Source organism: Propithecus coquereli, unplaced genomic scaffold (genome assembly GCF_000956105.1).
Source record: "Propithecus coquereli isolate 6110/MARCELLA unplaced genomic scaffold, Pcoq_1.0 Scaffold113, whole genome shotgun sequence".
Classification (NCBI taxonomy): Eukaryota; Metazoa; Chordata; class Mammalia; order Primates; family Indriidae; genus Propithecus; species Propithecus coquereli.
This window is the reverse complement of record NW_012135303.1, coordinates 4,945,167-4,961,466: the sequence shown is the minus strand read 5'-3', so window position 1 is coordinate 4,961,466 and position 16,300 is coordinate 4,945,167. Positions and strand designations below refer to the sequence as shown.

General features: G+C 38.8%; 1 protein-coding gene across 5 annotated transcripts in view; it reads left to right on the top strand.

The window, feature by feature from the left end:
* SPATS2L (spermatogenesis associated, serine-rich 2-like) overlaps positions 1–16,300 on the top strand; it is a 167,209-nt gene that overhangs the window by 94,046 nt on the left and 56,863 nt on the right. For all 5 annotated transcript variants that reach the window (XM_012655407.1, XM_012655422.1, XM_012655430.1 and 2 more), the window contains 3 exons: positions 2,359–2,467; positions 5,676–5,725; positions 8,123–8,369. In XM_012655407.1, coding sequence (XP_012510861.1) covers positions 2,359–2,467; positions 5,676–5,725; positions 8,123–8,369 — 406 coding nt within the window. The remainder of the gene's footprint in view (positions 1–2,358; positions 2,468–5,675; positions 5,726–8,122; positions 8,370–16,300) is intronic.

Genomic DNA, 16,300 nt, shown 5'->3' with positions numbered 1-16,300 from the left:
CTAAAAAGGAAGTGTTTCTACAAACAGTGGTTTATTTTGTGTTTCGCCTTAATGTAATAAAATGTATTGTGTTTTGCAGGGGAGGGATTGGAAGCAAGAGAGCAATTATTTTTATGTTTATTCCATAATTCTGGGTCTTCAGTATTCACACAGCTATGTAGGTGCATTGCAAACTTTGGTCTAATGTAACTATAATGTAGTTAATGTAATTAATAACTAAGCACTGTATTATTTAGAAGGGCATGCCTGATGTGATAATAATGACAGTGATTATTAAGAAATTTTGTATAATATGAGCTGAACCATGATGGCTTGAAATGCTAGATTTTCTTTAAAAGAACAATATTAGAGGGGTAACGTGTAATTTTTATACTAACTCCAGTGCACTGGTAAATACGAGGCAAATATTGTTTATGGTTGGACATACTCTGTTAATGACCTTCCTGGGCTGGATGTGGGGGTTTTGCTTTTGTTTTTGTTCTCCCCATCTTGGCTAGCCGAGGGATGCTCAGGAGACCCACATCGCTTGCATAGCCTCACAGCCCTTGCCGGATCCGGTCCCCACCCACTTCTGGCCCCATCGTGTACTCTAGAAGCCTTGCCCTCTGCCCCTCCAAACTCACCCCCAGCTGTTCTTCATCTGTGCCTCACTCCTCACTCATGCCGTTCCCTCTGCCCAAAATGCCTTTCCCCTTCCCCTCCCACCATCTCTTCTCACTCATCCTCCAGGTCTCAGCACATCACATAAAGTCAAATGTCCCTCTCATACAATTTTATAGCACTTATACACAAAGTATATGTATTTTGTGTGATCCTTTGATCAGTGTGTTTATCCCCTTCTAGTCTCTGAGTTCCAGAAAGTGTGGCGTCTCGTCAAACAATAGACATTCAAAACATATTCACTAAACTGGATTTTTAAAGAGAGTACAGAGAAAAAGTGGGAAATAACTTAGATTTGAAAAAGTTAATTTTTTAATGGAGGCTAAAAGAATTAAGAACCATCGAATGTGAGAATAGAAAATAACCAAAGGAATCTTCAATCGCATGTACACAAATATATATTGTGTTAGAATCCTCAGTAAAACCCAAATATTTAGCATTTATAAATGTCAAGATTCGAAACCAGCTTTCTGATCTATAGGGTCAGCACCTCTGCAAGTCATATACCCATAGCTCATGCTGCTTTCTCATTACAACCTAAAGACTCTCACATACAGATCTATATGGAGTAGGCTGCCTATTTTCTAACATAATCGGGAAATAAGGCTGTACTGCTCAAATAAATGTTCTGGTCAATAACATCACATTACATATACTATACCCATATAATCCATATTCCATGAATCCAATTACACTAAACTGCATTTGACTCTAAAAGTCACTGGTCATTATCTAACCACTGATGAAAACATGTAAAGAATGTACGGTGTTTTAATGATCACTTACCTTTGTATCATGCAGTACTCTAGTATTTTTCAGTAGCAGCTTCAGTAATCCCTTTGATAGAAAACTGGGTTGCTCCACGTTTCACTAAAATAGATACAGCGTTCTGTAGTAATTGAAAATTCTCTGAAATAAAAGTCAGTTAGTTCTAATAGGCAGGAAGAAAGAATACATGCTAAATTTGACTAAGAAATGGATATAGGTCATTAAACACTGAATATCAGGGGTAACCTATTGAAATCCTTAGCTCATACATATATTTACTTTTACTATTTTATTTAGTTATTTTTTAATTTTTGCTACTAAACATCCTACAGGGCATAGTTTTAAAATTTGAAATGTTTGATTTTCAGAAGTGTGTTTGAGAACATTTTCTGTGTGATCCTAAGACTACCATTTCAAAAATACAATGCCCCACATTTTTGTATCTGTATAAACACTAATGGAGTTTCGTGGCACACTTCTGTGACCCCGGAGATGGCTGTTTCTACTGGGCAGATAGAGAAGCTGAGGCATGAGGCTATTTCTGTATGGCTTCTAAAGATACCCCCTGAGCCAGTGGAAAGGAAGCCTGAGACAGAAAAAGATTCTGTGTCCTCACTGAAAACACATCTTGTATACATGTGTAGTCTTGGGAGAGGGCAGATTGCAAAACCAGAGTTGGCTTTTCACACTTGCTCCTACAGTCCTACAAGGAGATCTTTGTGAAAATGTGTACACAAATAAAGTGGGTATCAGGGTAATTACCAAGATGAATTTCACTGATCTGCAATGCCTTGATAGGCTTGATGGCAAGATGGATTAGGTGGCTTTTCAAGGCCTTTCTAACAGTTATAATTCTATCCAGTGGGTGATGTATAGATGAAAAATATTTACAAATGTTTGCCTTTCTTTTTCTTTCCTTTTCCTTTACAGATCTATGCAGTCAGATCAGTTGTTCCCAACAAAAGCAATAATGAAATAGTCCTGGTGCTACAACAATTTGATTTTAATGTGGATAAAGCCGTGCAAGCCTTTGTGGATGGTGGGTATACATGTCCCCTGGAGCTGAAGATGTTGGAACTAAATATTCCATATATTCCATATTTTTCCCTTTAAATGAACTGAATATCAGTTACCAATACTTTAGTTCTCGTAAAAATATGCTAGGCTTTAAAAACACATGGACATACTCAATAAGAGCAGAATTTGGAAGTTCTTTAGCCCTCATTTGAAATAAAAGGGATTGTAAATAGTTTTTAAAGAAAAACTGGTTATCGGGCTTCTAATTTCCTTGTCTAGCAGCCCTTCCAGCTTGTTCTTAGACATCCTTTATTTGGTGATGTCCTTGTGAATGGAGGATAATGTACTTCTTTCCTGACCCAGAGCGCCTTCTCACTTCTTCAATCAGCACAATTCTACTTGGCTGTGTGACTGGAATCCTTGTCCTTGATGCTTATGTGGTCTAGAGGATTGGTTTATCTTTTAATGTCATTAGTGTATGACTTTTCAATTAATCAGAATATTAATTTATCTTATCTACCTTGAAAACCTTTTTGCTTTCTTGAAAAAAAAATATTGTTTAGACAGTCCATTGTCAGGGGTATCATAGAATCTAAAGTCTCAGGAATATGTTTATCTTATAAATTTACAGCTTAGTGCTTTAGACTACCTATCAATTGTGGGGAAATTCTATCCTAATCAAATTAAACGAGTTTCAGTTTTGAACAAAGATCTCTTACCTGTCCTTAGTTATCATATGTCTTCTGTCTGGTATTAGTTTCTATTTTGTAAATTTGGACCAGCTACATATAATCTGACAAATAAGGTCTGGGAAGACCTGCCAGCACATGTCTCAGTTGTATCCTATTAATATTCACACTTTATTTGTCAAGGACAGTTTGATTTACTTATCTTCCTAGAAGTAGAATAACCTTCTTGAGTTTCTGCAAGTATAATTGCATTTCAGGGCAAGATCTTGGAACCAAGCAACATGCTTACATTCTGATATCAGCAGTCAAGGTTTAGTGTCCTAACTGAATTAACAAATGATTATCATTCAAAATAGACCTGCAGGCAAATCTACAGCACGTAACTTTTCTCACTGTTTTCCTCTGCTTCGTATACTAACAGACAGAGAATCTTTAGTCATAGGGAAAAAATAGTAGAGAATGCAATACTAATCTGACTTTGCAACATTAGGTATAATTTGTCTCAAAAAATTTTTGGAAATATGCACGCCCTGGCCCAGCTAAGTTCCCTTTTCAGGTTTCACTTGCCAACATCACTTGCATGGAAAAAAGCTTTAGGAACGGAAAAAGGTTATTATCCCCATTCCTTCGTACCCATACTTGGGTTGAGGCCCCCGCGTTCCCCACCGTGAAAGTTTTTATTGCAGAATGACCTTGATGAGATGCACAGACGCGCAGTAACTGATGGACTGCCATCGAATCTGTTTGTATTTAAATAGAGCACCTGGCTTTTCCTTGAAATGTTCACCTTGTCAATGTTGAGATCTCATTAATAAAACTCATTGATTACTGAGAACCCTCCTATCATTTTGGTTGGGGACCAATAGGAAAACTTGTTTAAAAACCAATGAGAGTAGAAAATATTTGTTAGGAGTCATTTATGAGGTGTATGCAAAGCACTGTTTCCAAATAACTAAAAAACACTCCAAGTAGTTTGAGTATAATTAAAATTTAATAATAACAGTTTTAAAATTCTCTGTAAATATGGATATTTCCTCTTCAGAATTACTCTCTAAAGCTCCTTGTCCAAATTATAAATAGAATTTATGTCAAAATATGAAAATTAGAGGACTAATTGAATATTGCAGTTACGAAAGTAAGCAACTCACCACCTTCTTCTGATTAAAAAGAACAGTATTTAACATTTTTTAAAATTTAATTTTATTTAGAAAACTGAAGCTTAGCTATAAGAACTACCCTAATTATTGTTAACCACTAGAGTGATTTACCAAGAAACCTAATGAAAGTGACTCTCTAAAGTTATTCAAAAGGAAAATACTATGAAACATTAATTCTCGTAGCAAATCAGAGATAGACCAGCCCAGTTAATAAAAAGTCTGAATTATAGCTTACTCCTAGGTGCAATCTTACTATTTCAAGTACATGTAACTCAAACAAGTCTAAGAGGGGCATTGGATTGGAAACTTTAAATAGATAGGAATAATTAGCCTGTCTAAACATAAGTCAAAGCTGTATGGCCTTCTGCTTCTCTAAGAGTGACAGTAGACTCAATAATTGGGACCCTACTAATTTGAAATCTGTCATAAAGACCAGCCTGAAGTTTATCTTTGTTTAGCCAACACACTCCTTGTAGAGAGCTATTAGTATAAGATTGTATGAGAATGCTTACAATTGCTCAAAGACTGCATTTAAGAGGTACCTTCTTTCAGTAGTACTGTACCTCTTTATTTGGAAACAACTGATGTACTCATTACCAATATACTTGTTCTTGAAATTACCTCTATTATATTTGAAATGAATTAATTAACTTTGTTAAACTGTGTGGAAACACTGATTGTCGCTGACCAGTAATAAAACATTTCTTTAAAAAATATTTTTTTAATTTAATCAGGCTGTGTTTTCCTCTGGGTCAGTGCAGTTCCACATATGTATGTGAATGGGATGGACAGAAACTGGGACCAACTCTCCATTTAATGAACCTCTTTCATTTCAAGGTAGAAGCCTTGTAAAGACCACGTCCCATCCCCATCCACAGTGCCTCGAGAGAAACTCACATCATATAATCTGTCTTCCTCATCCCCCTGCAAGTTGTGAACATAATGAGTAGGAGCAGAAAAAGAAAAGGAATGGCCAAAAGAAAGCTGTGATTAATAATATTCAGAGTCCCGTGTTTGGTTCAGAAGATTATAGGTATCTTTATTCATATATCAAACAGAACAATTTTAATTCTACCTATGGCAATGAAGCTATCAAAAAATTCTGAAGATATATTTCATTTTCCCTAAGACAATATAATGATAAAATAGTAAGCTTCATGTAGTGAGGCTTAATACTTTGATAAAACCAAGATCATGCAGTGAATTAAATGAAAATCTGGGAAATAAAAAATGAAACTGGCATTTTTATTAAGGTAGGATGTATCAAAACAAATGAAAAAGCCAAAAAAAAAAAAAATTGCTACCAAGATGGAAAGACAGAGATGAATTTTGTGTGGTGTTTTATTATGTGAATGTTTGTTGAAGATTCTTTGTCTTTGTCTAGGCAGTGCAATTCAAGTTCTAAAAGAATGGAATATGACAGGAAAAAAGAAGGTAAGATTAATATTGGTTTTAAGTTAGTAAAATCTTCAGTCAAAGTCTTCATAGTTGTTATCATTTAACAAGGCTGCCAATTTTATACTTCTTTCAAATATGTTAATATATACACCCAGAAAGCTTCCAAATTCGTGACTCTCTTAAATTACCAGCCATTCTTACTACTAATGCCCTTATTTTCTGTTCGGTGTTTTTAACTACCAGGTGTGCTTAAGAAGTCCCAGACTTGTTTTTCTTTTTAAGTATTAAGGGGAGCCCAGCCAGAGAATTTAAAGGATTCAAAACATGAACTTGCCTGAACATATCCAGTAGCACAAAGAAAAAAATTAAGGAGTGTTTAAAAGATGATAGAAAAGCTCTACATCTGTGCTCACATGTGTTTCCACCTGAAAGAATTTCTCCAAGGCTGCCCTGATATACTTTTTGGGTTGAATTCTATGGTAGATCTTTAATAAAAGAAGAAAAGAAAATGCCTTAGAACCGTAAGTCAGGGGCCTTCTTGAACACCGGCACACTGCTCCTTCAGAACAGAGGGAAGGAGATTTTTCTCTGTCTCACTCGAATTATTTTGCTTTCTTGTCTAGTCACAAAGAGTCTGTGACTTCTGGGCACATGTGAGGTGTGCTTGTGCACACACTAGTAATAATCTACTGCTCTTTTCAAAGTAACCATCCCACTCACGCCCACCATGACACACAAGGCCTTGTGTTTGGGCCCTCCCAGGATACAGTACACAGTCTACCTTTTCCTGTGAGGAAGATCACAGGCCTATGAAACACATTTGGAACAAACAGAAACGCAGTATTACTTTCATAAAATCTCAAGATTACTGAAATTACTGGAATTATCCTTTCCCCTTTTTTCTCCTCCTAGTTCCACGTAAAACGGGAAGAATTACGAGATTTTTATAACCTCTGTATGCCACCATCTTTGATAACCTCTGCTTGTCTTTAATCGTAGTTTCCCAGGCTTCTGTGTGAGATGAAGTTGATTTGCAAGTGATTTAAAGGCAGTATTTATACTTACATAGAAAAATTTCAAATGTGTGGTTTGGGTATTAAATTTCTCTGACGGGGAAAAGAAAAGCAGACAGCAGCTGCAGACCCAGCTCTTTACTGAGTCTCCCTCTCGGAGGTTCAGAAGGAAAACGGTCTTCCTGGCGCAGCAGATGTGGGGTGTGAAAACCAGAAGCCACTGGGAGTTGCAGGGGAACAGGTGCCATGGGCCGTTTGTTTCACCCCTGGACGCACAGCACTCCTCTGGAGGAGCACTTACTGGGGCATGATTATGGGTTTCAAAGGAAAAGAGAAGGAGTAGGGAGGAGAATTAAGAAGACAAAACAGTTTCTTAGTATTTCTTTTCTAAATGTACTGAAGGACAAAGCCAGGGTGATGTTCACCTGCACTCACTGATTCAGCGGGTAGGACAGAATCTTCCCGATGGGTCGGTGTCTGTTCCGATTGGCTGGGGCCTGGGCCATACCAGTTGTTAACTGGGTACAAAAACACGTCAAGTAAAGCACACAGCATAATTAGGAGGCACGTCTTCTTAATTTCCTTGACATTATTATTCACCATTAGAGCATTTTAGGGGAGATATAGTAAAACTCTACTTTTAGACCTCTGTGATACTGGGGTCTAAAAAATTTCAGTTGCATAAAATGCAGTGTTGTGTTATTTCAAAGTAAATAAAATGAAGCCTCGTAATGCTGTTCAGCTAGCAGCCAGGAGGTCCAGGGATCCAGCTGTACAACCCAAATCCAGGTGGCATTACCTTGGAGCAGTTGTCTGCTCCAGCTTAAATATGGGGGGATGATTATGGATCCCGTGGCTACCTGGGACCTCCTGGACCGTGGCAGCAATTCCAGGAATCTCCTGGTTGGTTTGGGGATCTGCTTTCTCCATCCCCATTTGCCTGCCTTTCCCTCCCAATCGTCCCCTTTACCCCCTCTCCTCCCTAGACAGTGAGGACCTCAGTGTCCTCCTGCCTCCTCCAGCCCCATCATCACTTTAAGAAATGAAAGCTATTCCCCAAAGGCACAATAACTGAATTCAAGTTTTTTCAGGATGGATATCACAAGACATTACTGTATTACCATTCATATATGTGGAGCCCCAAGTTGCTCAAATAATGTGTCAGCTATTTAAGCCATTCCTTGTTAGTTTTTCCTTTTAATGGAGCCTTTTTGTTTACTGTTTATGAAAGTTTATACATCTTATTGGAAAAAAGAAGATATGTAAATTAATTTGGGTGGTTATTAAAGATGTAGGTGTCTTCACCCATCGTAAGCCAGGAACCACAAAAGATCTTACTTTCACCTCTCAGATTCACGTTGTATTTATTTTAAGGGTCTAAGCCAAATAATATTACTTTCTCATTCGTTTCTCATTCTAGAACAATAAAAGAAAAAGAAGCAAGTCTAAGCAGCACCAAGGCAACAAAGATGCTAAAGATAAGGCGGAGAGGCCTGAAACAGGGCCTCTGCAGCCACAAGCGCCACAGATACAGAACGGCCACGTGAACGGCTGTGAGAAGGACAGCTCATCCACTGACTCTGCCAACGAAAAACCAGCCCTGATCCCTCGTGAGAAAAAGATCTCAATACTCGAGGAACCCTCAAAGGCACTTCGTGGGGTCACAGGTCAGTGATACTTAAGTAAAGTTGCTTAGGAAGACACAGAGGAAAAGAATGCACACGGAGCTCTTTGGGGCAGTCGTTGACACTGTTGATACTGTTGGGAATGAAAGGTTGTTCTTCTGCATGGTGCACAACAAAGGAGGGGGCAAAGGAGGACGGAACGGGGCCAAAGAATAAACCCTCCATCTAGCCCTACACTAAGTCACAGGTTTTTTAAATGGAAATTCTACTTTAATGAAATATTTTATATAGACACCTTTGCTAGAATTCACCTGAGATAAGGGAAGGATAATCACAACAAAAGGAAATGCCATAAAATGTTTTCCTTTAGCAAGGGTAGACCAGATTATTTTAACTCCTGGTATTTTGTATATGATATGACAAAACATAATCCTTCAGGGTATTAGAATCTGGAATATTAATTATTTGTGCTACAGCTATACATTAATTAATCTATAAAAGGCTACTTCTTAATCCACCGTTTGACCTAGGGTGGATTTCTTCTCTATGGTCTCATTTCCTTTCTGAAAAATAAGGAAACTATATTGAAATCTGCTAGATCAATGGTTCTCAATACTATCTGACCCAATGCCCCATTTTTATAGCAAATCCTAAAATAAAATTTATATCTAATATAACCTACCTAGAAACAAAATTTCAATAAAGTAAAAAGAAATTCAGGAATAACTATTAATACAATAGAAAGCCTAATAAAGTGGCTAGATGTTCACATCCACTTATAATGAATCACTTTGCAATTAAAAGAAGACAGACAGTAGTTAACTGGCTGTGGTGGACACTGTTTCTTTATACTTGACTTGTGCAGTAAGAGCTCAGTAAGTATATTTGTACGTGTACATGGAATCACTGTGAATGCAGCTGCTATAAATGCAGACCAAGGCGGGGTGGTGGGTGTCAGCTCCAACACCACGGCTGCTAGTGCGGTTGGCTGTGTAATTTTCCACATAGTGAAAAGCTCTTAGCCATGGTCCGAACACTCTTAGGAAGGTGTCCTGAGGAAGTCCCATCTTCCCTTTATTTACACAATAGCTGAATCCTGGAAATCTAAGTAAATCCTGGAAATCCACAGTGAAACTGTCTAGGCTCACATAATTATAATTTTTTTTTAAACAAGCAGAAATGTTCGGGAGGACATGAAAAGGTTCAGGACACTGGGCAATTCTCTGTTGTGCAGGACATTATAAGTCATCTAATAGTGCCACCCCCATGCACACATCTACAATCATTTTGATAAGTTTTAAAATTGCTCCCTTGGTTTTTCAGCATGCCCTCCAAGAGGTGGTAGATTTCTTGGTAAGAACCACTATGCCAATTGATCCCCAAAGTCCTTCTTCTAGTTCTAAAATCCTGAGTTTATCGAATCAGTGACTTTTTAAACTCCTCTTATATTCAGAGCACTGTGCTAGCTGCCACAGTAGATTTAGAGAAGGATGTGGTATGGTCTAGGCCCTCAGGGAATCACATTGTGATGTACTTGAAGAGAAGGCTTCCTGGGGAGTTTAAGATTTGGGGAAGACGGCCTGGCGCCGTGGCTCACAATCCTAGCACTCTGGGAGGCCGAGGCGGGTGGATCGTTTGAGTTCAGGAGTTCGAGACCAGCCTGAGCAAGAGCAAGACCCCGTCTCTACTAAAAATAGAAAGAAATTAATCGGACAACTAAAAATATATATATATAAAAAAAAATTAGCCGGGCATGGTGGCGCATGCCTGTAGTCCCAGCTACTCGGGAGGCTGAGGCAGGAGGATTGCTTGAGCCCAGGAGTTTGAGGTTGCTGTGAGCTAGGCTGACACCACGGCACTCACTCTAGCCAGGGCAACAGAGTGAGACTCTGTCTCAAAAAAAAAAAAAAAAGATTTGGGGAAGAGAGGTGCCACATGCAACGAGTGATCCAGGGAGATTTCGTGGGAGCAATGGGTAGTGAAGGCCCAAAAGACTCGAGGTGGTAGAAGGGACTTGGAGGGTTAGAGAGAAGTAAGGAGAACTTTTCTCAGCACCTTCGTACGTTGCACACCTGCTGTATACGAGGCAGTGCTATCCTCTGACAAACCAATGAACAAGACACCATCCCTACCTAGGAAGAGTTCAGTCTGGCAGAAGAGACAGAGATGCAAACATGTCACCATGTACCAAAACAGGCATACAGTGAAGAGGCATTAAATAACTGACACACTGAATAATACACTGGTGAGTTCTTAAATTGCTCACAGTCAAAACACATTAATTATTTTCCAGAAACATATTTCCTAACAACTCCATTAATAGTGTCATAATTCAGATCATCCTTATTTACTGTATGATGGTTTCTTAAAACCCAACAATAACAACAACAAAAATAACCTATTTCACTTTGAATCCAAATTCTCCAGGAACTTTTTAATTCAATTTTTACTATGCCTACAATTTTGAGAATGTTTTGATTTATAGTCAGAGCAAGAGAAAGAAATTAAATAATCGAGCAGCAGATTCCCAACTTTACTTGTTATTGCTTTCATGTGAATTACTTTCAAAATCTAATTACTCAAGTTGCTGTCTTGATATCAGTCATAGTCTAAAAGCCTAGCATTTATATATTTTCATTTGCTTATAATTTATACCTTCTTCCTAAAACAGTTTCAGTAACTCTATCAAGGATATGACATTAGAGTAAGCGCAATGTAGAAGGGGTTCATTTCACAGTGGAAATGAAAAGCCGCTGCCTTGAAAAGTTAAGGACCCACCAGGGGAGTTCTTCTTACAAGGGGCTTCTGTAAACCCTAGCGTGAAACTTTCTGTGAAGAATTCTCTATTGCACCAAGAGCCATCCCTTCCATTTTGTAAGTTTAGTGTGAAGGCATTGAGGTATGTTTTTTTAAATTCCTGATCAAGTCAAAGTATTATTTGTTATCATCACTAATTCACTACAAATCTCTGTGCATCATGTAAATTTTTCTGTTAAAGAATAAATGATGGGCCGGGCGCGGTGGCTCACGCCTGTAATCCTAGCACTCTGGGAGGCCAAGGCAGGCAGATTGTTTGAGCTCAGGAGTTCGAGACCAGCCTGAGCAAGAGCGAGACCCCGTCTCTACCAAAAATAGAAAGAAATTAATTAGACAGCTAAAAATATATAGAAAAAATTAGCCAGGCATGGTGGCACATGCCTGTAGTCCCAGCTACTCGGGAGGCTGAGGCAGTAGGATCGCTTGAGCCCAGGAGTTTGAGGTTGCTGTGAGCTAGGATGACACCACGGCACTCACTCTAGCCCGGGCAAAAAGAGTGAGACTCTGTCTCAAAAAAAAAAAGAATAAATGATGGTAATAGAAGGTTATTAGATGTTTTTTGCAAAAGGAAGGGAATCGTCCTTGTGGACCATAAATTTCACTAGCAGCCCACTTGTTATGATCATAAATTTTAAAATGAGTTTGTAACTACAGTAGTTACAAACTTGGATGTGTTCCAAGACTCCCAGTGGATGCCTGAAACCACGTGCACTATGATTTCTCCTGTACATACATACCTATGATAAAGTTTAATTTATAAATTAGGCACAGTAAGAGATTAATAATAAATAGAACAGTTGTAGCAATATGTTATAATATATAATAAAAGTTATGTGAATGTGTGTGATCTCTTTCTCTCTGAAAATATCTCACTGTACTGTACTCATCCTTCTTCTCCTTCTTATAACGATACAAGATGACAAAATTCCTACGTGATGAGATACCACGACAAGTCAATCTGATAACCAAGGCGGCCACTACTGGGCGGGTAGTATACGTATGGATACTCTGGACAAAAGGGTGATTGCTGTGCTGGGTAGGACAGAGAGGGATAGCACAAGATGTCATCACACTGCTCAGAACAGTGTGAAATTTAAAACTTATGAATTATTTATTTCTGGAATTTTCCATTTAATATTTTTGGACCTTTGTGGACCATGGGTAACTGAAACTGCAGATAAGGAAGGACTACCGTAGTTAGATTTTCCTTCCCAAAGATAACGAAGGTTCATCGGGAAGTTGATGCCAAAACTGTCAAATGGCTTTAAGATGCTTGTTGGATCTATCAGAAATCCTGAGACCTCTAATAGATATTTCACAGATCAGTGTTAGGCCTTCGACACTCTGCACCCCATTTTGAGTACAACATTGGAACTAGTAAGGATGAGCGTGAGACTTTATAGTTGTCTCTTCACTTTATAGCTGAAAAAAGGAGGCTTCTGGGTTGAGAAGCTGAGAGGATGACCCTCTTAACTCTCTGTAGTTTGCAAAAGCCTGACTCAAATCCATGTAATTTCATGCATGTAGTGGAGAGTTACTGCAAATACTGGGGGCTCCGTAACTCTTGAAAAAATGTATAATTGAAAAATTAGAAAAAAGTACTAATAACAAAGCCATATAATGATATTCTGTACTTGAGTGGGTTCACAGTATGAGCCTAAAAGAAATCTCCAGGCTACTTATAGTGGAGCATTTATCAAGCTCTCCAATAATGAAACTGGCTCAACAAAGCCTGCCCTGAATGCCCCACTGGGCAGGAGGCTGGGAGCATGGGTGATGCATGTTTTATCTTTTTATAACACCTTGACATTCACGATCTCTCTTTTTAAAAGTCTTAAACAGAATCATTTTCTGGTAGGGGAAAAGTTAGCTCTAAGATATATGCAGGTGGTTCAGGGGTGTTAGTGTGACTTCCTACATGAAAAATAACCACCAAAAGCATCATCATTTCAGGCTGTAAATATAGCACTGTCAAGTGGGACAATGCTGTGTGTCAGCATATAGCTTAGAAGTTTAGGAGTATGTTTTAAGCCTGAGAGTAGTTTTTTCTGTATTTCTGAATTTTTAAGACCAGCTCAAATTGGCTCTTTTACATAATCAAATCAAAATCATCCTGGGTTCAAATACAAGGTCAGGCAAGGAGTAGATCAAAATTTATTTTTACCAAAAGAAGTGCCAAGGATGTTGTTTTGCAAGACCCTGTCTAAATCTCTAAAGCACATTAGGACCTTAGGATCCAATTTCCCCAAATGTTCTTCCTGCTCTTTGTTTCCTGAGGCTCATATTAGTGAACTATATCGGTGCTTGTTTCCATGTAGGCCACAATAGGAACTCAGATTCCTCTATTGCCTTTCTCCCGCTGGACACGATGTGCACTAGCTAGGAAAGGAGCAGGACTGTGGGCCACCCACAGCTGCACGAGGCAAACCTTGGGGCAGGGCTTTCCCTTTCTGCAGTTCCTCTTGCTGGCCCCGGCAGCTGGCCCCTGTAGCCCCTCACGTTGTGAAGCACCCTGGGAAGCACGTCCTCTGTCCCCTGTTGCTTGTCTCAAACAGAAGGCTCCATGCTGTGTTTGCCAACCTTCACATGCCGGACTTTGCAGCCTGCCCTGTTATGCAGAGCAGGAACAGCCCTGTCGTGCTACCTCTACAAGGCAGATTCTGTGCTCCAGCGTGGCACCAGCACAGGCTGCTTGCTCATCCTCAAAGTGAAGAGAACCAATGTGAGAGAAAGAGCCCTGGTATTTTAGGATGCTAGTTGCTTGTCCCTCATTTGTGCTTCCTGTAAAAACAGCATTAACAACAACTGAAGAACATCCCTCCACTGCTTCACAATATTTTTATAGTGTGAGGTTCCCCTCGGGGTTTCCAAGCAGATTTTTTTCATGTTTTTCATGCATGTGGCCCTAGCCTCAAGATTACATCCCCTGCTCCTCTAAGCCCTATATTGGACCAGAGGATTAGAAAAGCTCAACATGAAGAAAGCAGATAGCTTAAAGCTTTAATCATAAAGCCAAACGTGTATATTCTAGGATTGCAGCAGCGCCAGCTCTCAAATGGAAGCAATATAATATCATAACTAAGAACCAGGGCTTTAGCTTTAGACCTGTTTGGATTCAAATCTTGGCCTCATCACTTACTAGGTATGTGACCCTGGACACATTAACCAGTCTGTGTCTCACTTTCCTCATCTGCAAAATAAAAACTATAACTCCACTTTACAAGATTGTGGTGAGAAGTAAATGAGATACGTAAAGTGATTAGCACAGCATCTGGTGTAGAGTGAACCCTCATATCATTTATTTATCCACCAAGTAAATATTTTAAAGCATCTAACATGTACCAGGAATTCTTCTACAGGAAATGAACAAGACACAGTTTTTGCTCTCATGGAGTTTACATTCTTTTGGGGATAGGGAGAAGAGATGGCCCCTAAGCCAGAATATAACTAAGTTACCAAGATAATTATAGACTATGATAAATGTTATAAAGGCCGCATATAAAAGGGTAACCGGGGACTCTATGTGTGCAGCAACTTCTGTTAAGGTCCTGCTGTGACATAAGTGTCTGGAGAGGTGACATTTAAGCTGAGATCCAGATGCTTCAGTTTAGGTTCTCTCACACCAGGTTATAGTGATCTGAACAGCCCATGTTTCATTTAAACTTTTATTAAGAACCTCAGCTGAAGCCTTATAGAATTATAACCGTAGGTTTTTACTATTTTTTAAAATTAGTGATATAATACTAATTATGAATACATTTAGCTGGTGTTAAGTACTATTATATGAACATGCATTTTTAAAGTTTGTATTTTAAAGCAGATAATTGCTAGTCTCACTCCTCTTGAATTATTATTTTAGCATCTAAATACTTGGCGTTAACTCCTAAATATAGTTCTGTGTGGCTGAGCCTCAACCTCAGCTTCAACTGTGTCTGAACTGTTCAGGGAATATTAAGAGCAGCCTTAGATTACATTTCCAATGACTTAGAGCCCTGCTTCCTTTCTCTGTGTATGACAAAGCAGAAAGAGGCAGAGACACTGGATGTAGTGACATTAGGGCAGAGGAAATATAAAACCCCTCGGGTATTTTTCTGTCACCCGGGCAGAGTGACACCCAGGGCCCTTCTCTTTCTCATTCAAAAACTACTTCTGCTGCAACTAAACGGCAAAAACACAAAACTGCTCATCTATGAACGGCTGATACCTTTATAACTTCCCACCCACACTTCGTTATGGTGATTTCAGTTACAAATGGACTTTAATTAAATGGAATCCACTCCTTACAAAGATCAAAGACTTTCAAAAAAAATTTTAATATTTTTGAACAAAGATTTAAGTGGCTCTATTAAAATGCAATGAAAATTAAACCTGTTTTGCAGGGAAATAAGACAGTGAAACAAATCAAGTTAGCAGGCCTACCTTGCATCATTGACGGCTTAATCCATTGACTTTATTATCTATTACCTTTTAATATACATAAACCTATAAACGTATTAATGACATATGAGATCTTGTAAATACAACGTAAACAAAACTAAAAGATTTGATTGCATTCAGAAAGTCACCAGCTTCATGTCCTCTGACCTGATAAGCTTCACAGGATTTGAATGAGATAATAAAGTCTATCTGTATTTGATAAAGAAATTATGAAGAGGCAGAACTCACGTGATATCTGCTCATAAACCTATCTGTTTTGGTCTCTGTTCCAAAGTTATTGGTTCCCCTGAATAATTGCTAATCACCCTGTCATGTAGAGATAGAAGAATGATGAAACTTGCAAATCAAGGTATATGTAACTGTCATGTGAAAAGAGTTTTCTTGAGGCTTCTGCACTAGACCATCATTCTGTAACATCTTAATAGAGTATCTTTACTCACTGTCCCCATTTCTTCACCTCCCTCTCACTTGTCACCTATTGGTTATGGTTCACAGCCCCATCTCTCCAGAGAAACTGCTCCCTCTCAGTGTACCAGTGGCCTCCGTGTTACTGAATCCAGCAGACATTTTTCGACCCTCACTTTTTCTTTTCCTTTCAGCAGTATTCAATGTTGTTGACCAGTCTACCCTTAACTACTCTATCTTTTTCCTTTGGTTTCTACAACATGGCACTCTCATAATTTTCCCCCTCCGTCTTTATTGCTTCATGTCTGTTTCCT